General features: G+C 41.2%; 1 protein-coding gene across 4 annotated transcripts in view; it reads left to right on the top strand.

The window, feature by feature from the left end:
- The window catches only part of LOC131059722 (uncharacterized), a 201285-nt gene that overhangs the window by 162222 nt on the left and 18221 nt on the right, over positions 1 to 20842 (top strand). For 2 of the 4 annotated variants that reach the window (XM_057992745.2, XM_057992746.2), the window contains exons 13-15: positions 8750 to 8818; positions 8902 to 9048; positions 12506 to 12559. In XM_057992745.2, coding sequence (XP_057848728.2) covers positions 8750 to 8818; positions 8902 to 9048; positions 12506 to 12559 — 270 coding nt within the window. The remainder of the gene's footprint in view (positions 1 to 8749; positions 8819 to 8901; positions 9049 to 12505; positions 12560 to 20842) is intronic. The other 2 variants (XM_057992747.2, XM_057992748.2) reach the window with 1 other exon arrangement.

A 20842-nucleotide genomic window follows, 5' to 3' on the forward strand; every position in this document is an offset into this window, starting at 1 on the left:
CCCGGATCTTATACACTTGCTGCATCCTCGCCCGAAAACCCTTTTCTGCTACCATCCGATGCTCAAGTGCAGATTTCACCAATATTGCTTCCTTTGCCATCACAGTCCTCCTGTGCCTAACCCAAACTTGTCTGCAAAACATGTTTTTCAGTCTCAGGTTCCACCAACTGCTATTCAAATGATACTGTCTCCCTAGCCAATTTGTCCTCGATAGCCACCCGTGCTGCCCTCCTGGCATCCAACTCCTGGGTACGCTGAACTAAGTCTCATGCAACTATTGCCTCCAACCTGGTGGTCAACTCCTCCCGAGCCCTCTGTGCATCCACCAAGGCAACCTCACGTCCAGCCGAGACATACTTCGAGTTCCTCAAAGCGTACCAGTCATACCTGGAGGTGGCCACAATCTGCTGGCACAAATGCTAGGAGACACCTCAAATCCTCCATCACACTCCCCAAAGGCTAAAAACTGAACTGAATAACTCCCTGGTGTCATACAACTGCACGGACCTGCAATGCCTTCCCTCAAACTCTGTTTGTTCCCAACCTCCAAATCTGTCTCCCTCTATGGCTTATGGCTTCCCCGCCAATGCTTAGTTGCAGGCTTCTTTCTCACAATACGGACAACCACAACACTTCCCGTGGTATTCGTTTTTTTTTTAGGCACTGTAATGTCCCCGATGGCACCCCGGCCATACAACCTCCCTGTACGGTCAACAACAGCACTGGCACCTCCGATCGTGCGGCCACCTCCCCGTGCGGTCGACACCCTTCTTACCGTACGGACACACCTCTATCATACTGACAACATGCTCAACTGTGCACACCGTACGGTCCTCCTTCCGCACGCCCAACGCAGTTCAACCGTACAGTGACCACTGACGACGAAGCGACTGCGTGTGTGTTTGTGCGGTTGCATGGCTGTGCGGCTGCGGGCTGTTCGGCACGTGAGTGTGTGGGCGGGTGAGTGTGCGGGCATGTGAGTTGTGCGGCTGCGGGCTGCGTGCTGTGCGGCTTTGTAGTTGTGGGTGCCACCGCCGGTGTCCACCGTACGGTGTTACCACCGCCGGTGGTCCACCGCACGGTGGTCACCGCCGGTGTTACCACCGCACTGTGGTCGCCGTCGGTGGTGGCACACTGCACAGTGGTCACCGTCGGTGTTACCACTGCACGGTGGTCGCCGTCGGTGTTGCCACCGCACGGTGGTCCCACCGTAGGTCCGTCCCTTCTTTTTTTTTTTATGACCGTACGGTCGCTGTCATACGACTGTACGGTTTTTTTTACCGTACGGTCGCTGTCATATGACTGTACGGTTTTTTTTTCAAATTTTTCATTTTTTTTTTTTTAAATTTTTCTTTTTTTTGAGTTGTCTAGAGAGTCTTCGGCTCGGGTCCCCTGTCTCTGGGATTGCCCTTCATCCTTCTCGGTTTTCCTTGCCCAAAAGTCTCCTGCTTTTGTCCTGTGCCTCTCGAGTCGCCTGCCCGGCCTCTTGGGTCCCCTTCCATCCTCTCGGGTCCCCCTTCGAGCTCTCAGGTGTCCGTCCGGCCTCTCGGGTCCCCTGCGCGCTTCGCGTGGTAGGGTTTCAATTTGGGCCCGTTGGTGGCAAGTCTATTTTCAATGGCCATTGGAAGACCTGGAACCACGAATTCTATAGGGACCACGACCTCCTTCCCGTACATAAGAAGAAGAAGAATAATAAAGATTTTGAAAGCTGCGGCCTTCCACACAAGGTTCCAATCGTTGCCGACACAATTGTTCTTCGGATTATCTACGTCACCAGGGTTTGAGGCGTCTCCCTTCCAATATTCTTTGTATTCCGGCAGGTACACCTCTGTTGGTTGCTCTAGTTCCTCTACTTCAAGCCTGTAGCTTTGGAACATTTCGTAATCCTCCATTTGCCAGTGGAAGAGCCCATTAAGTGAGCATACCTCATCTTCCGAACATCCCTCCAATTCGAGCACCCCTTCACTGTTCGGCTCCATCGCGTTCTTGCCCTTGCTTTCATCGGGACCCCCCTCCCCTTTATTAGAGTCCTCTGAGTCCGAGTCGGAAGAGGCGAGCTCTTCGCCGACATCTTGGGTGTGTAGGTCAATGGTATATTTCCGACCTCCCTTCTCCATGGAAAGTGTATTTTTCTTCCAGTTGTGGTTTACCCTCGCGTTGATCAACCACGCTCTCCCCAGGATGGCGTCATAGCCTTTCTTCTTCGAGGGAATAACCACGAAATCTAACAAGAATGGTTGCGTACCAATTGTCACTTGCTGGGCCATCAACAGGCCGAGTGGCTTAATGCCATGTTGGTCCGCTCCCACCAGGTTGAATGTGGGTGGCCATAGGGTGGGCTTCCCCAGCCGCTTCCATGTTTCTTCTGGTAGTACATTCACCCCAGATCCCCCGTCCACAATGGTGTCCTTCAGAATGGTCCCACGGATACCCATTTCTACCACAGCTGGGTGTCTACCACTGCTCAAGGCTAGTAACATCGGGTCAGTCGAAGGGTTGACGGAAACCTCCACCTGTGGTGTAGTCTTCGAAGCGGTGGCGGGAACCCCTACCTGTGATGCACTCGACGATGCGGTGGCGGGAACCCGTACCTGTGGTGCACTCGACGATGCGGTGGCGGGAACTCGTACCTGTGGTGCACTCGACGATGCGGTGCTTTGCACATTGGTGAGGATGGCAGTCCTCAATTGTGGCATAGAGTCTAGAAGGTCTTTTACCTTTATCGGCACCTCTATCTGCAAGATTTGCCCAATGATGTTATTTTCCGCTTCCGTACGGAATGATGTACTCGCCACCTCGTTGTCCCGTTGTTCGGTCGTCGTCACACGTTCAATATTGGCCTTTGCCTCCCGTAATCTCTCCTTCTCCGTACGGGGTCGAGATAAGTGGCTTTTTCCGTCTAGGCACAGGTGATCGCCAGTACTTCTTGCTCACCAGTCTTCTCAGCCTTCTCAATGTTGAGGAGATTAACCCCTGCCTGCGGGCAATTTGTGTCCTCATGGTCGCCTGGCCCACACCAACGGCAGAGGTGCTGAGGGGTGGCTTCCTTCGTGCAATCACGGGCGAAGTGCCCCCACTGATTACAGGCCCTACATTGGATAATTGGCCGGCCCTTGGCATCATACTGGATACGGCTTCCGTTATTGTTATTGTTGCTATTCCTTCCGCCGCCACGTCTGTTGTCCCGGTATCCTCCATATGATGCTGTTGTGTTAGTATGTTGACCGGTACCCGCCGGTGCGGATGTTGTGGCCTGCTCCGTGAACAGCACCTGGTTCATTTGCGTACTTCGGGTTTTCATGTTGTATGGGCACTCCTTGGTGGAGTGTCCCATCACTTGGCAAATCTCGCAAAATGCCTTCTTTTGGCAAGTACCCTTTGTGTGCCCTTCCTCTTTGCACTCAGTGCACCATATGTCCCCTTCGTTCTGACCAGTGCTTCTCATTATTTTGAATTCTTTTCTCATTCGCTCCATGTCTTTCTGGAGCGCTTGCACCTGTTTGCCAGCCTCGTCATCGCTGCTACTTTCCTATGAAGAGTCATCATCCTCGGATGAGGATTTATTACTTTTCTTCTTCTTTGATGTTTTGTGTTCGCTCTCCAGGTCCATCGCCCTATTATAAGCGTCGTCATATGACGTCGGGGGTACAATTTTCATCTTCCTCCGTAGGGAGGATTTCAACCCTTCAACGAACCATCGTTTCTTCAATCCATCTACGGGTTGGCTTTCCATTTTACCCAAGAGTTCTTTCAGCCTCCGACTGTATGCCCGTACTGTCTCCCTGGTACCTTGTTTGGTACTGTATATCTCCGTTACAATTTCATTGTCATCACAGAGCAACCGAAACTCCCCCGTGAATTCCTTCTGTAGATTGGCCCACGTGGCCACTTTTTGCTTGTCCACATCGGAGTACCAATCTATGGCAACTCCTCGTAACGTGGTTGGGAACTGCTGTACCCAGTCATCCTGGTCTGTTACTCCGTTGGCGGACCAAATGGTTTCACATGTACTGCAGTGTCGTAAGGGGTCTTCCTTGCCCTCCCCTGTGAACTTTGGCAATTTTTGTTTACTCGCCATCCCACCATTGGGTCTTGCTCCTCTAATTCCTTGTGTGCTTGTACCTGGCGATCCTCCGCCTCCTGCAACTGAACCTCCACTCGTGGGTCCTCCGGAAAAAGTTGCTGACACCGAACCAAACAAATTGCCTCCTGTACGGTACCCTTGTGCTCCCTCGGCACCTTTGATCGTACCGTCACCTTCCGTTGTCTCCCTCCGGTTGTCCTCTGAAATGGACAAATTCTTTAGCAAGTCTCTGGTAGCGTCAATCAGGTTTAGACTTCGCCTTGTTTGTTCCACCAACTCTTCGCGACTTCTTACCCTACAGTGGTATTCTGGTGAACTGTAGAGTTCTCCTTCGGCACCCTCCGTGACTCCTTCTGGCAGCCCTACAACAGTGTAGATAGTGTAGTTCTCTCCGTCTATCTCTGCCTCCGCAACCTCCGTGACACCTCCTGGGTTCCCTTCGGGCAACCCCTCGGCCGGTCGTCCCTCGGCAAGCTGCCTTAGCCTACGCCTTCATTCTATCTGCTGTTTGAGATTCAACACGGTTTGTGCCACTTCCCATTCGTCACTCTGTATCTTTTTATTTTTGTCCTTATTTAGTCTATTGGGCATAAGTCACTTCCATACACAGCAAACACACGCCATGTACACAAAAAAACTTTTATTATTTTTATTTTTATTTTGCCTTTCGGCCACAATTTATATCAGCAGTGTGTCGGGATTATTACAAGGTTCAATTTCCTCCTGGCCTGGCGCCATCTCGTTTCGTTTCCCGTCGGCTGTTCTCTTCGTAGCGTTGCAGGATTTGTTGTCGTCGCTCTTCCTGGGCAATCTCCTCCAGGCGGGCCTGTTGTGCCAGCGATGCCTGTGCAAGCAACCGGGGGAGGTGGTTCATCAACCGGTTTACTGTCGGGCTAACCTCTAGTGCTGTCCACACGACACTTGGTGGGATTTCTGCCTCCGCCGCCTCTCGTCGGACGTAGCTCTGAATGGCTACCTGGAGCAAAATTGAAAATTCTCGCGTTGCCGTGTCTTCTCCTGTGTAAAGTTTTGTTCGGGCATCGTCGGCCTCTGGGTTTATTTCACCAACGGGTAGGCCCATTGTGTCTGTGCGCCATCCGTGTCTTCCGTTCCCGAGTACGTCTAGGCAGCGGCGCCAAATGTTTGCCCTCTCGGGTAAACGGTTAAATGCAGAAAGTAAATGCACAGAACATAATGGAAATATATTAAATAACCAACCTCTGTATTAATTCCACAGTCCATGTACGATATGTGCTTATAACATTACATCTGACATGACTAACATGATGATTCTCTAAGAAGGAAAGGTAGTGCAATATATAACAGCCGAAGGGGTGCGACACAACCGTCGCGACTCCAACTACCTACCCGTCGGCTAACTAACTGACCGCCGTAACTCATTATTACCGACGACAACATAAACATAATATAACAACATAACATAATGATTATTCCCAGCAACACTGTACATACAGCCTGATCTTGTTGACTTAGCCTTTTTATTTTTTTTGCTATCGCGAGTTTGAGAAATTCCATTTTCAAAAACCCTAATAAAAACTTTATTCTTTTCCGTACGAATGTATTGCGAATTTTAACGAATTTAATTTAGTTTTAACGAGTTTTACTGCAATTTTTAACTAATTTCTTCGACCCCGATTTCTTTCTCCTTTGCAACAAGCTGAATGAATAACCTACTGCCGCGTGCCGCCATAAATAGCAAATTTTGTAGATTTTTTAGGGTTTTCGCGGTAGTTTCCTGTTTCACGGGCTTTGTGTGATATTTATTGGATTAAACGTGTGTTTTTTTCGCGATTAAAACGTGAAATAATTGTTGAGCATCAGTAAAAATCGCTGACCGATTAATTCCGTTTTTTTTGGGGGGGGGGGGGAATCGGCTCCAATGCCAACTCCTGATTAATCGGGTATAATCACGTTTTTTTTCCCGATTGTTGCTTCTCTAAATAATCGCTGTAATGTCTTTAGTTTACTATAATAAGTCGCTGACTTGTCCTTTAACCCACTGCATGCAAACACATGGATCACTGCCTTGATCATTAATCTCTGTATTGATTACTCGATTTAATCACTGTCTTAAATATGGATCACTGCCTTGTGTATGCTGTCTTTGTCATTATGTAATCGTTGTTTAAGAGATACTCACCACTCCAATTAACATATTAGCAGTCAGCCTCATCTTAATCTATACTTCTTATGGTTTTGCTGCTCTTTATCTCATAAATATGATGACGTTGGGCACCATATTAGTGGTTGTTTGTTTTTAACAAAGCGCTGATCTCAATATTATAAAGTCAGTCTTCAAAATTCTTTTAGTAGTATTCAAAGATTCCTCTAATAATCGCACCATTTGATCTTTGTGTAATTGCTGCCCATCGTTATCACACCAATAGAGGAATTGTATCCACCAAACAATGAAATCACTGTTCATTTTATGGATTACTTCAATCGCTGCATTGGTATGTTGTTAATTATTCTCTTTATCATTGATAAATCGTTCACTTATTCTGAGTGAGTTGTTGCCTTCAGACATTCTGATCACTGTTCTTAATTGCTGAGTTTTATTAATGCTTGATCTTAATGATCGGTCAATATAACATTTATAAAGATAATACAAGGAGCTTCCTGAAGTTAGCAACACAATACTTAATGAAGTCTTGGTTAATTTGGATGGGGACATCACATAACATGATAAAAGAAAGCCAAATTTCTGATATCCCCACTGCCTAAGGTACTAAAAAGATTCCTGTACAGGTCATTATTCTTGATGAGGGTGGGCACAACAATTATAAGCCAAACAACAAATCTTCTATTTTTACTCTTTCCCCTCTTCAATCTTAACAAACTCTCTGCTTACAAAAAAGAGCTAAATCTTCTTTCTCTGTTCCTAATTTGAGTTTGCTTTCTTTTATCAGCTAGTCCACTGTGGTTTTATTTTTAGTTGAAATTTTTATTCAGAAACTATGAACGCCAATTTGCTTATCTCCCTTTAAAGGGTTAGGTCTGAAATCCCCCTTTTCCCTTCCCTTGAGATCACCATCTGCATCGACTTCTGTAAGAGCCATAAGCCCTTTTTAGTTATTATTGAATAAGAATCCACTAAATTTCCACCCATTGTATTTCAACTGAAAAATTCCTTAGGAATCCATCGCTTTCTATGCTAGAATTCCCATTTCCAATCCACTTCGATAATGATCGTAGATGGCCCAAGCAATCATCTTATCTTAGTGAAAGACAAAACTATAGATTATGCCAGAGTATAACAAAAACACATAGTAGTCCAAGACAAAATGGAGAAGAGAGTGGAAGAATTTAAGGAATCATATGTTACTTCTCAAAACAGAAATGAATTGGGTGCAAATTGGAAGGTACAGATATCAAGGCAGAGAATGAGGATTCCTGTGACCAGAAAGGGGTAAATTCTTAAAATTGGCTGCCTAAGCTATTCAGTTATCCATCCTCTACCTTGACGGATCAACTGTCTAAATGTAGAAATGGTTAGCAAACATGATGATAAAATGTAATCGTTCATATCCCAAACCGCTTGACCTTCCAATTCCTTCGTGGTTGAATTTCCTTGATGGTCAGTGTTCCATGCCCCTGATTGAAAAATAAGTTCTAAGAAGATGCTATGTGTGGAGAAATGTTAACTTTGCAATGGCTGTTAGGTGGTGTTTGGAGGCATGCCACAATGCAGTGACATGTCTGGGGTTGTGTGGTGGCACATGATGAAGTAGTGACTTGCATGCAAGGCAGCTTTGATGCTATAGTTTGCATCCTAGCATTGAGTGCTACTGAGTTGTGCACATCAACATAGAATGCTGCAAAGGCTCCCACAAGGTTCCATAAGTCTTGTATAGCTGTGCATTGATCATTTCCTATGCCAAAAATCCCAAATTTTATACACCTTCTCATTCTTGTTGATGCATATGCATTTTAAATTAACATTTTGATCTTTCGATAACCTTACCATCAACCTATAGTGGGGTTCAGCATCAGGAATTGCTTCACATGCTTTGGTTGTGTAGTTACCATCATTAAATTTCCAATTAGTGTCAGAAAGCAATATGGTAGAGAATGGATTGTAGTAGTATGCTATTTGGAATTTTTTTTTTGACCAAACAAAAATTTATTTTAGGATGTTATTCTATATAATATTATAATATACTAATACATAATTTTTTCCAATAATTTCAGCACTTAATCCTCTTCCTGTTTGGAATGTAGTTTGGGGTGCAATTCATGGAGATTGTTGCCTTTTAATCATAAAATTGGTTTCTTTCCATGGTATTGGGAATCCAAGGCATTCCCTTCTCTTTTAACAAAAGTGCAACTCATATGTGTTTGTTGGAGACATTTCTTGTCTTCTAACAGAAGCTCAATTTATATTTGTTTGTTAGATTCCCTTGTCTTGTAACAGAAATTTAATTTATATTTGTTTGAATTATTTCTCCCACATTTATTTGTTAAATATTTATTGTATTTTACCATAACGATAAATTGATAATCCTTTGTGTTTTTCCCTGATATTATTATTAATGTGTGTTTGTTGGCACATCTCTTATAATTATCTACAATACATAGCATTGCCCTCTATTATAATGGTAGAAAATCTTGTATCTGATAAAGATTTTGCTTATACTTACTCAGGTGTTATATTCAGTGGATTCAAACAAAATTGATCCTATTTTGGCAGCAATTGGCCAACTTCAATTTGAGGTATTGTGCTTTTAGGTAACTTGTCTTATTTCTTTACTATAGTGCCTCTTCTAATATAATATTTGTTGGAATTTATTTTTTAGGTCCTTGAATATCGTATGATCCATGAATATGGAGTTGAAGTACGCCTTGAACCACTTGATTTTAGCGTGGCTAGATGGGTTGCAGGAGGTTGGCCAGCCGTGGAGAAGGTTGGAAAATTGTACAATTGTGCCGTAGTGAAGGACATGGTAAACACTAACAGGAATCCTTGCAATTTTACCTTTTACCATAGGCTTCAAATACATACTAGAAAGACTTCAATATTGTTTAGGTGCCACAAGAGGATCCTTTTTTACATGGTGTTGCAATGATTTTTTCTTTTAATTTTTTTTTCTCATGAAAGTATCCCTCTCTGACAAATGTATTTGTGCATATGATTCGTAAGGCAATAAATGTAGGGTTAGATTTTCAATGTTCTTTCTAAGGGTTGGTTTGAATCTCTGATTAATGTCTTCTCGAATTGATATATAAATGGTATGGATATTGTACTACATAATTCACCAAACAAATCTTGTTCATCCTTATCTAAATTGTTTGCATACATTTCTCCTATTATTGTAGTGTAGAGCTCATAGGAGTAAAGAATAGTGAAAAGGGGCATATTGCTAGTGTAGGCTTTTATTTTCCCAGTATAGGTTTTTTCTACACTTTTATTCAAGGTCACCAGGAGACGGGGGTACCTGAAGACTTTGGAGACTAGTATTGGTACTGGTACGACTAATTTTCAAAAATAGGAGACAAGTACTTGGAGATTTTAATTTTTTTTAATATAATTTAATTATTTCCAAAAAATATCATGACATAGAACTTCGACATGATATGTTACAAAATGTGGAAGCATTCACAATGCATGTGAACTAGTCTCATCGAATGCCATGCTTGTAGGGTTTAAAATTTTGAAAACATATGTAAACAAATTATTGCCATGATTTGCAAACCCGACATTGGGCAACTTTTGTAGTCTTCTAGGAGGTTTCACTCATGGCGGCTTCAAAGCTTCCAATAGTGGATAAATGATGCCAAACAATGTTTTTATTTATTTTTAACCCTTTAACTTGCATTTTCCTAGAGGAGATGCGCAGGAGACGGGCAGAAACCTGGTGGGAGACGGGGAGATGTGGAAGTGAGGTCTCCGGCCCAAAACAAAGTCTTTAGGTGCACAAAAAGAATCCGAGACACGTATCAAGGGGTGGAGACGTGTCTCCCAGTTACATAGCTTTTATTTAAGCTTGCTTAGGTTAATAAAGTGGGTATTAGTGTGAGTGGAATAAGTTAACATCATCTGTAGGAGTTACAATTTCCTATTCTTGGATACTTTTGGTGTACTCTCCCACTCACTTAGTTTATATATATGCATTCTCCTAGTCTATATTTTCATTCATATATTCATGTAGCTTCGTGCTTTTGAGCTTTCTTAATGCTATTTTGCCTTTTGGAGCATTTGCCTTTATCTCTTTGGATTCTAACTTAACATGATTTTGTTTTTTGATCATTTGTATTTGCAGTTTTATAGTTTCTATTTCTTGCACTAGATCTTGGGTTTCCATCTGTTTTACAGATTCTAACATGATATGTGTAAAATCCCCTTCAAAGATTTCACTGAAATTGTGTGATTTTTCCCATATTCGTTATGTCAAACAGTTTCTATAAATGCCCAAAAGAAAATTTCAGAATTATATTCAGGTATGGAGCTTGAGTAATGTTCTTTTCACAATCTGGCCCAAATATTTTAACTCCTTGTTCTAAGTGATGTTGTGACTGATCAGTAGCTGAATTTAATGTTTGTTTTGATTGTTTATGTGGGAGTGCTTGAATATTCAAACTCATGAAATATATATATATATATATATATAAACATCACTTCCAGGTTACAATCCTTAAACTGCAAATGATTTTCAGAATACAGAGGTAGGGTATAAGTGAAAGCTCTCTGGTAGGTTATTAAAGAAAAGATCTTTGCTGAGTTCATCACACACAATATAACCATTGTCCCCCCGTACACTAATTACCTAGCAGGCTAAGATGTTGCACAAATTAGCCAACATTATGAGCAGCTTGTCAACTTGGGCCCAAAATAAATTGAACTTCTTTAGTATCAGTTTCTTTTTTATCACTTTAACTCCGTCATAACTGCTGATTGCAACAAGAAGAAAGAATGACCAATACAGCTTCTGAAAGCAGATACCGATTCATCTCTAATACTGGCCAACAAAACACTTTTCCATCAGGTCCGGGAATCTCTTCTAACAACCACTTATTATACCACAAAGCACGAGAGAGTTGCCAAGGGGCTGCACTTTTGAGAGGTCCTCTCTTGATGAAAGTGATTAAAGGAAAAAATCTCTGCCTGTTGCACCTTGAGGCAAAGAATTAACATATTCTCTAATGGCATTTGATATAAGCATTTCATGTAAAACCAAATAATTCCTTACGTATCAGATTCTCCCACGTGCAGATTGATCTTTATGAAGGTTAATATATATTGCCTTTTCAAAAAGGATGATTGTGCAAGACTATTCATTTTCTATTATTGTTTCCCAAACATCTGATGATCCATTCTCCCATAGGAATTCAAATTTGAATGGAAGGATCTGAGAATGATTCTGTTTGTATCCATTGCAAAAATAGTTTAGCATTTTTTTTTGCTTTACACTGTTTCTTTTTGCTGATGCATAACACATGCAATGTCTCTTACACCTGTCTTGATAATTTGACATCTTTGTTGGAGATGCAAGAACCCTAATACATTCTTCATAAGGGTATCTAATTTACACTCTAGCAGCTTTTCTTTTTCATGAAGCCAGTTCTGGTTTTATATATGTTTTGATGCCACCAAATTTCAAATATAGACCATCATATTCACAATTCAAATTTCCAGGATTTAGCTTCAATTGACAGCTACACTTGAGCATGACTGAATCACAGATTCTTGTATCCATCTTTCCTCACCAAGAACATCACAAAGCAATTTAGGAGATTCTCAATAATCAAAGTAACCAAGTAGGATAGAATTCTTTCAGCATTTTTTTGTGATCATCAACTGGTTTATTGGTAAACAAAGGTAACGCTATTGAATCAATGGGACTAAATACCATTCACGACTCCAAAGGAATGAATGCAGAGACAGAACTGGAGCTGGGATGTGCTGTCATTTAAGGAGTATATTTAGTTAATCTACTCAAACGCATGATGTACCTTGTCCAAGTTAGCTAATATGTTGATAGCTTTGCATAGTCTTCCTACTACGAGCACCTCTAGTAGTAGAAGAATGGTAAAGTCTCGTATACATAGTGAATAAGCTTATCATGTAGTTGAGCGGTCCACAGTTGTTTATAAGTTAATTTGAAACACAATCTAATTTATCCAATAAATGTAGTGATTGCATTCCATCTTTCAGAAATACACTATTGAGGGGTGCTCATAAGTGATGTAGTAAATATTTAGAATTTGACCTTATAAATATTGTTTATAAGATACAATAATATGTTTTTTGTCTTTGCTTGTTTCTTATTGCACACTAGATACATTCGTTTAATGCTGATTAAAGTAGATTGATTTATAGTTACAAGAAATGAAGAGTACATCTATATATCATTGCACTAGTACAACTACTAATTTTAGGTTTCACTTTCGATTGACTTGTAGTTTGACAGACCTGTGCTTTTGTTTCGCAATGAATGGAATGTTACCCAGCTGATGGTACAGTCTTTCCTACTTTTCTCCTTTAGTGATTTATTTTGGTAGTTTGTACTAAATTGAAAGATGGAAAAATGTATATTTATTCTGTTACCAATATATTTTGTTATGCCAATAAATATACAACTTAAAATACTTAAATATGGGAACACACAAAAATTGCATGTAACATTAATATATGAACTGCTCCTATATAGGGGAGAGGATCCAGTATCTGAGCATGTTCCAATGGCTGTGATAGTAGTTGTTGATTCAATACCCACACTTTTTGATTTAATGTCCAATTATTTTGAGAACATTGCACCAATAGTTGTGACTTTAAAACTGTTATTGCTGATGATGACTACCCATAGTTGTTAAAAGCAGCCGATCATGTGATGCCACATCAACTGCACAACTATGGGTCTCCCTATTGCACGACCATTGGTTGCACCTTTTTCTTGGGGTGTTTTAGACACCTTGCCAAAAATCATGCTGATGTGGCCCTGAAACCTTGGTTATAAGCAGGGGACTTGCCAAGTAAATTGCTGTAAAAATTAAATTGGGAGTGATTTGAAATTTCTACGTAGGATTTTGAGAAGCGTGAAGTTAGGGTGCTCAACTACTGGGTCCTCTCCCCTATAAGTTGATTCATAACAAGGTGGATATTCCACTACTTCCTTTGTCAACACAAATATTAAGTGCTCCAATCAATGATGGTATGATATACTTCCTTCCCTAGAACTAAAATTTGCAAAAGAAACCCTAATGCAAGAGAATTTGATGAATACTAAGGGGGGGGGTGAATTAGTATGCCAAAAATCATTGCACTAAAACACTTATACAGTCTGAAGATAAACCGGTAAAACAGTTTAACAGACAGACCGGTTATCACACATGCAAACCAAAATGCAAACAAAGCATTCACCCACAAAAGCAATACAACCATAACACAAGATATTTGATGTGGAAATCCAAATGGGAAAAACCACGGTGAGATGGAACTCACAAGTCACTATCTGCAGAATAGAAACCAGACCGGTTAAGGTCAGACCAGTTAAGGTCAGACCAGTTAAGGTCAGACCAGTTAAGGTCTTACAATGTTCTTCACCAAAACAGATCCTGTTAGGAATCTCAATCTCTGTTAGGAGATAAGTCCGATTAGAGACTACCTTGCTAGAGGATTTTAGATTCACAGAGGTGAACCACCTTGTTAGAGGATTTTACAAAAGGCTTTTGGGCCTACCCGGTTAAGGGCTACAGACTTGTCAAAGATGTGAGTAATCAACAAGTGTTTGATCTATCTAATAGCACAGACTACTTGGTTAGATCCAGTATAGATCATAGCTAATGCATTCCAACGTTACTTCAGTCTTCTCTATCTCTCACTCAGTTACAACTTGATCTTCTCAGATAAGATCGCTCTTACAACAACTCATCAACCACCTTAAACCCTAGTCACAACATAAACCCTTTTAGTAACAACCTAAAACCCTAGACATGATGTCCTTTTAAAGGAGTCTGATTTCATGTCGGTCCAATAGGATTACATTTCAATTTCCTAGGTTCAATGAATCTAGACATACTCAGTAATACGACACAAGAAGCACCGCTAGTGTCGGCACCGTCAAACAATCGGTGGATTTGATAACTCATCACAAAATGTCGGTTGGTAACTCATCATAGAGTATTACCGGTTCATACAAAATACTGGTTGCCGGTTTGACAAAAATGAAGACTGGTAAGAATGTGTTATGCCGCTTTGCTCCCTTGTACCGCTTGAGATCTACGAACTGCTTGAGGTCGACATGCAGCTTCAGACCGGGAAACACATTCTGCAAAATCACCAATAGTCTAAAGACTAGAATACAACATACCGGTTCGAACAAATACCGGTTGAGCTCTAGCTCATACATATAAAGGGGATCTCAATGCAAGTGTGTGTCCATCAATGACAATCACAACATAAACATCAAAAATGCCAACAATCTCTCCCTTTGGCATTGATGGCAACACTTAGGAAAATGAAATTTTGACATCCAAGTGTTTTACAACAAAAACATGCCATTAACAAAATTGCTCCCCCTAAGCATATACACTATCCCTTAATCAATACAATGTATAGCAATTTTGCATACAAAGCATAAACATTGAGATATTAGAGCATATAGCATATATCAAAGCATATAGCAAAATTTTAAAACCAGATACTTCTCCCTATACTTCTCCAAAATAGAGTACTTCTCCCCCTTTGCCAAGAATGACAAAGTACCGCTGAACAACCCTGTTTCCATTTGATATTAAAATAATAAAATTTTATGACAACAAGGAATAATACTTGTCAAAAACCGATTTATAGTCCTGCAAGAATTGTTTCATTGATAGAGACCAGGATTCAAGTAGGGAGGTGGCCACTTCTTTCTCTGTTTGCATCTGAGAGACCTGTTCTTCCATGGCATCAACTGTGCTCATTTCCTGTGTAACTGTCAAGGCATCCAGGTTCAGATAACACTTTTGAAGAATTTGCAGACATGGAAGTAAAACCAGTTGTAGCTCTTGCAAATCTCTAGACCGTGTACTGATCTCTTGCTCCATTTTGGCTGACTGGATCTGAAACCGGTGAACGGTTTGCCCATAAGTTGCAAAGGAATCATAAGGGGGCTTAAATGTGCTTAAGTAAGACTGTAAGTCCGTTTGAAGCTTTTGCTTCTGGGCTAGCACATCATCGTAGAATAGATGGGGTTGACAGATTTTGCTTAGTAGCAGATTTCCTTCATCCAAAGCGTCCCTTATATCCTTTTGGTCTTTCAGCAGTTCAGACCGGAGTTCATTCAACCTCTTCACTAGAGAAATGTTAAGAGCCTTTTGATGCTCTTTCTTGACATTTGCCTCAGCTGCTTCTTCCAGGCTCTGCACCTGATCATCCACTACTGTACATAGTAGCTTAAGCTGTGCTAGTGATGATTCTGTGTTGGGAAGATTGGTACCAGGGATCAAACCGGTAAGGGTGTCTACAGCCGTTTGAATTATATCTTGCTCCTTTTTCCTTCAAATGATTTCAAGGCGCTCTTGAGCAACCTTGATGCTCTGCATTAGCTCTAATTCACTTGCAGACTGGAGATCGATAGGATTGGAGATATCAGCCGGTTTGGCTTGACTCTCTGTTGCCTTCGGAGTCTCCATCTGTGTGCTCTTCACCGCTTCCGCTGCCTTGTCCGCTTCTTCCTTCTTCTTTTTCTCTGCTTCCTTCTTCTTTTCTTGTTCCTTGTCTTCCTCTTCTTTCTTTTTCCTCTCAGCTTCCTTCCTCTTCTCCTCTTCTTTCTCTTCCTCTTCCTTCTTCTTCTTTTCTTCTTCCTTCTTCTTTTCCTTTTCTTTAGCTTCCTCTCCCTTCTTCTTTTCCTCTTCCTTCTTCTTCTTTTCTTCCTTATCCTCTTCTTCTTTCTTTTTCCTCTTATCTTCTTGCTTCTTTTTCTCTTCATCTTTTCTTTTCTCCTTTTCCTCTTTTCTCTTCTCTTCCTCTTTCCGCTTTTTCTCATCTTCATCCCTCTTCTTCTTCTCTTCCTGTTCCTTCGCTGCTTCCTGTCTATCCTCGGCTTGCTCACTGCTCTGTTCGGCCTGTTGCACCTGTTCTGTTCCCTCAGAAGGTATGTCCTGAGTGGCATCTTCTATGTCCAGGGCATCGACATCAATAGTGTCGATTGGTTCTTCAACTGGGTTTCCTTCTTCATCAAAAACTTCATCCGGTTTGGATATAACTGGTTCTTTTTCCGCTTGCAGGTTGGCCATACGTGCTTTGTGAGCATGGATAGCATGATTCATATGTTGATGAGTGTCTTTTTCAACATCAACTCTTGCCTCTAACAGCCAGAGTCTTCTTCTCCTTGTGAAGAAGAGTCCTTTATTTTGGTCCAAAACATCAAATAATTTTGAGTTTGAGAGGTCAGGAAAGTACTGTGCAAAGACTTTCTCCCTAATCTCCTGTTCTTTTTCTATGGCAATGCACCATTTATTATCTAATGCCTTATATAAGGAATCCGGTGTCTGAGATTTAATCTCTGATGGCAACCGGTCATTTTTACACAAATAAATAATAATCTCCTGTAGTACTTCTTCTTTCTCCTCATCACTAAAATCATCATAATAATCTACTAAGTCATGAAGTAATTTTCTCCTAATGTTCTTTATTGTTCTTTGACAATGTGTCAAAGGTTTATATGAGGAGATATCAATATTTACCGGTGCAGACGCTGCCGGTTCATTCTTCTTCATCTTCTTCGTCTGTCTAGCCTTCTTTGGCATCTCCTCAGACTTAGTCTCTTCAGAGTTCGGTTCATTTGACTTAGTCTTCCTTTTTCTTTCAAAGACTTTTGCCGGTGCCACTTCCGGTTTCTTCTTTGCAGGTGACCGCTTGGTCACTCTTGGAGTTGTAGTAGTAGCCGGTGCCGATGCTACAGGTATTGCCTTTGCCTTCTTTGCTGCCGGTTCTTTTCCTTTCTTAACAGAGGGTTCCTCGACCGGTGCAATCCTTTCCAGATAGGTTTCGGTCCTCTTTGCCTTAGGATCAAGAGGTGAGGCAATAAGGGTTGAGGCATACCCTTCCAGCATATCGTACATCACCTCATAGCCCATTGGCTCCACTTCTTCCATTCTAGGCTCAACAGCCTCCATTAAGCATTTGTCCACCTGGATGGTGAAACAGATGCCATCTTCATATTTCTTGACGATGTCACTTGAGATCCTCATCCTTTGACTCATTTTCCGTCTGAACTCATCAAAATACTTGTTCAGCACATCAGGGTAACTGGTTCCGATTGCTTGAATGCTTTCCTTGATTTGCTTGGTTACCGGTTGGTCAGGAGACCACTGGACATCTCCTACTCCAAGAAAGTAGCCTTGGAAATAGAAGAACAACCCAACCAATAGTTGTCTGAACTTGAATCTCAGTGCATTATCCTGTTTGATCGACTTTAGATTAGACAGGAGTTGCCTCTGCATACCGGTGCACAGGTCAAATGATGGATCCTCTTTAATCATCCGGTAAGCGGCATTTACCGCTGCAGCAGATACAGAATTAATTCTGCTGGCAGAGAATGTTCGATAGCCTATCACCATGCAGGCATACTTAACGAAATCATCCTTGATGGAGTTGACTATCATGCCTCGCGAATCGCTCGTTGACCCGGTGAGCTTGGCCATTTCAGTTTTGCTTACCGTTCTTAGGGCTGGCACTTCCCCTGTGTTGCAGAAACCGGTGACTGCATGAATTGCCTGTGGCGTGATATCATGCGTCCTCTCCAGGTACATCTTGTCACCATGGACTCTGCTCAAAATGATCCTAATATGATCCTCAATAAAGTCTTCCAGAAAGTATACAACATTATGGAGTTTCTTCTTCTCTAAGATACTATATTCCGGTTTGATTTTCTTGTCCTTTCCCCAAAACAAACCTGGTTGAGAGTGGATGGCTAGAGACCCTAGGTCTTCAATCTTGCAATCAATATAGTTAGAAATTCCCTCTTCTACTATCACTCCAGCCGGAACTTGTGATAGGGCATTATACTTTGACTTCCTTTGAATGAAACTTTCAGACTCAATGGATGTACTAGAACTGGTATGAGATGCGGAAGCCATTGTAGAATATTTTAAGAACTCGAAAAATACCTTTAAAACGTGAATTTAGGGCTTTCTGATTCTCCTTCACTCCACACTCCATCGGTTGCTGAATCACCGCTTTGTGTTCTCCACTTGACCGTTTGCAATTTGAATTTGAATCTCCTTCGCGATTTGTCAATTTCTTGAAATCTCAGCTCAAATCGCCTTTTCTTCGCTTTGCTCTTTGAAAAACTGTTCTTCGCTCGAAAACAGATAGTGAGAAATGATTTGAAAAATGCTTTTATACATGTCTCTCACCTATCGCCATTAATGCTCCTCTATTAAGGCGTAAACCCTAATTTGCCTTTTTACCGTTTTCGGTCTTCTGCCAAGCGATAGGTATCACATACCGGTTAAGGTCTTTTACCGATGTAAATCGGGGGTTCGAAAACATTTCGCAGTTTGCTCCCCCTAAGCCTTTTGAAGCTTAGTTTGCCGGTTCCGATATTTCCACACTAGGTGCAGAAACCGGTTCCTCTTCCAACATTGTTGGTTTCTTCCTCCAGGTTTTGTTCATGTCCGCTTGAACTGTTTCAACATCAATTTCTCCTTCCGGAGTGACCGGTATATCATCAGATATACTCTTTCTGCTTCTGCAGAATCTTGCAATGTGACCCGGTTTGTTGCAGTGATAGCAAACCAATCCAGGGGCTCTCCAAGGTCCATTGTTCATGTTTCCATTCTTCCTTCTGCATGTTGCAACAGTGTGACCATGACCATGACAGATCATACAATTTGCTCTCCATCCGGTTGCTGCTTGATGGCCACCGCTTCTTGGCTGATGATTGAAGACATTAAACCGGTTGTGGTTCCGGTTCACAAAAGGTTCAGGACCAATTCCTTGGGTCCTTTGAGGATATCTTCCAGTGTTATTCATCGCAGACCTGCATTCAAATGCTCTATGCCCAAACTTGTTGCATGCATAACAATGACCATTGAACTTATTGGATCTAGGTACATTGTTAATAAAGTAAGGAAAATTATTGTAGGCTTTGCTCCTACATACATTGGCAGTGTGTCCTTCTTTAAGACAGTTAAAGCAAATGGGTTTGAATTTTTGCTTACCTTTTCCTTTGAATGCCGGTTTGTAATGTCCCCATTTTGCGAGCATCAGAGTTTGTAAGAATTAGCCTATCATTTGACCCTCGTAGGCTAATAATTATTGATAGAGGGCCTCGTGTGGCAGTTACTTGGTGATTAGAGACATTACTCTTCAACTGGATTCAGGTTTTGGCCTTTGCACAGGTTTTTTGACTCAGATTGGCACACTTACTATTTATAGTAAGTTACTATTTTGGGAGAGTCAGGGTTCCTATTAATAGAAAGACACCTGAGCAGAGCTTATTGGCAGTGTCGACCTTGATTGGGCCTTTGCAGCTATTTCTAGACTCAGTTCCACATACTTACTATTTATAGTAAGTCACTATTCAGGGTTTCTATTTTTAGACAGGCATCCAATCACATGGAGAACAGGGAGAGTCGACTCCTGGCTCAGACGGCTTAGCAATCAAACAAGTACATCAAAAGATATTAAAGTTTAAGTGACTTAAGTGATTTATTTAATATTTTAATATTATTATAAAGTTCTAAAGTAACATTATAATAATAAAGTCACTTTAATATAATAAAGTGCGTTAAGTGAATAATTTAATGTGGAAATAAATCTTTTATCCCACATTGGCCAGGAAGGTGTTTGAGCTCTCTTAAGGAAAAAATAAAAGGAAAGGCAAGAGTTCATTCTCGGCATCCAGTTGATGAATAGTATTTTGATTGATTTTTATTGTGGAGCCTAGGGCTTTCGCAATTTTCTTCTTTGATCATAGGAAACGAAAGCTTCCTATTGATAGTAATTTTGAAGGTGTGAAATAACACCTGAATTATTGCAGTTGTGGGAAAGAATACTTCAGTTCTTTCATTTGTGCAAATTGGTGAATTTTTCTACAAGGGTTTGAAGTTTATTGTTGGAGAACATTTATAATTGGTTGTGAATCGTCCTTCTTTGGCACATGGAGTTATATCATTCTTGTTGGGAGAGATTATCAACAAATTATTCAGGGTTTTAAGAGCAGATTGCAAGTTTGTTCTTGCTGCTACAGTGTGCATGAACAGTGCACGTGAACAGTGCCTCGCTACAGTATTTTGCTTGATTCCGATTGCAACTTTCATCTCCATCATTAAGCATCACTATTATCAGGTTCCTCTTGCAACTATTAGTCGCTAGTATTGAAATATTAGGCATATAATTTTGCTGTTGTAAGTGATAACTTAGAATCAGATTTGGCATTGATGTAGTCTTTTTGTAAGCCAATTAGTCTTGGCAAATCCATAGCAGCATTGTACTTAGGAATGAATTCAATAAAGAAGATATATGTTGCATACCATTTGTTTGACGAAATGTCCTTTTAATAGCATATATGATCAGCATAATAGTTGCATGCCAGTTGTTTGTCGAAATGTCAGTTGGCTGTAGGTATTCATTCCATATCTAGTTTTCATGTATATGCATTAAAAATACCAAAAAGAACTGCACTCGCATACTAGTTCATTGTAAGAGGTATTGTCAACATCATTGGTGAACTTCCTAAATTTCTTGGCAACTTTCAAAGTGTATCAAACAATCTGAAATACAAAAATCAGAATACAGAAAGACAGCAT

The sequence above is a fragment of the Cryptomeria japonica genome, chromosome 3 (genome assembly GCF_030272615.1).
Source record: "Cryptomeria japonica chromosome 3, Sugi_1.0, whole genome shotgun sequence".
NCBI classification, from domain to species: Eukaryota; Viridiplantae; Streptophyta; class Pinopsida; order Cupressales; family Cupressaceae; genus Cryptomeria; species Cryptomeria japonica.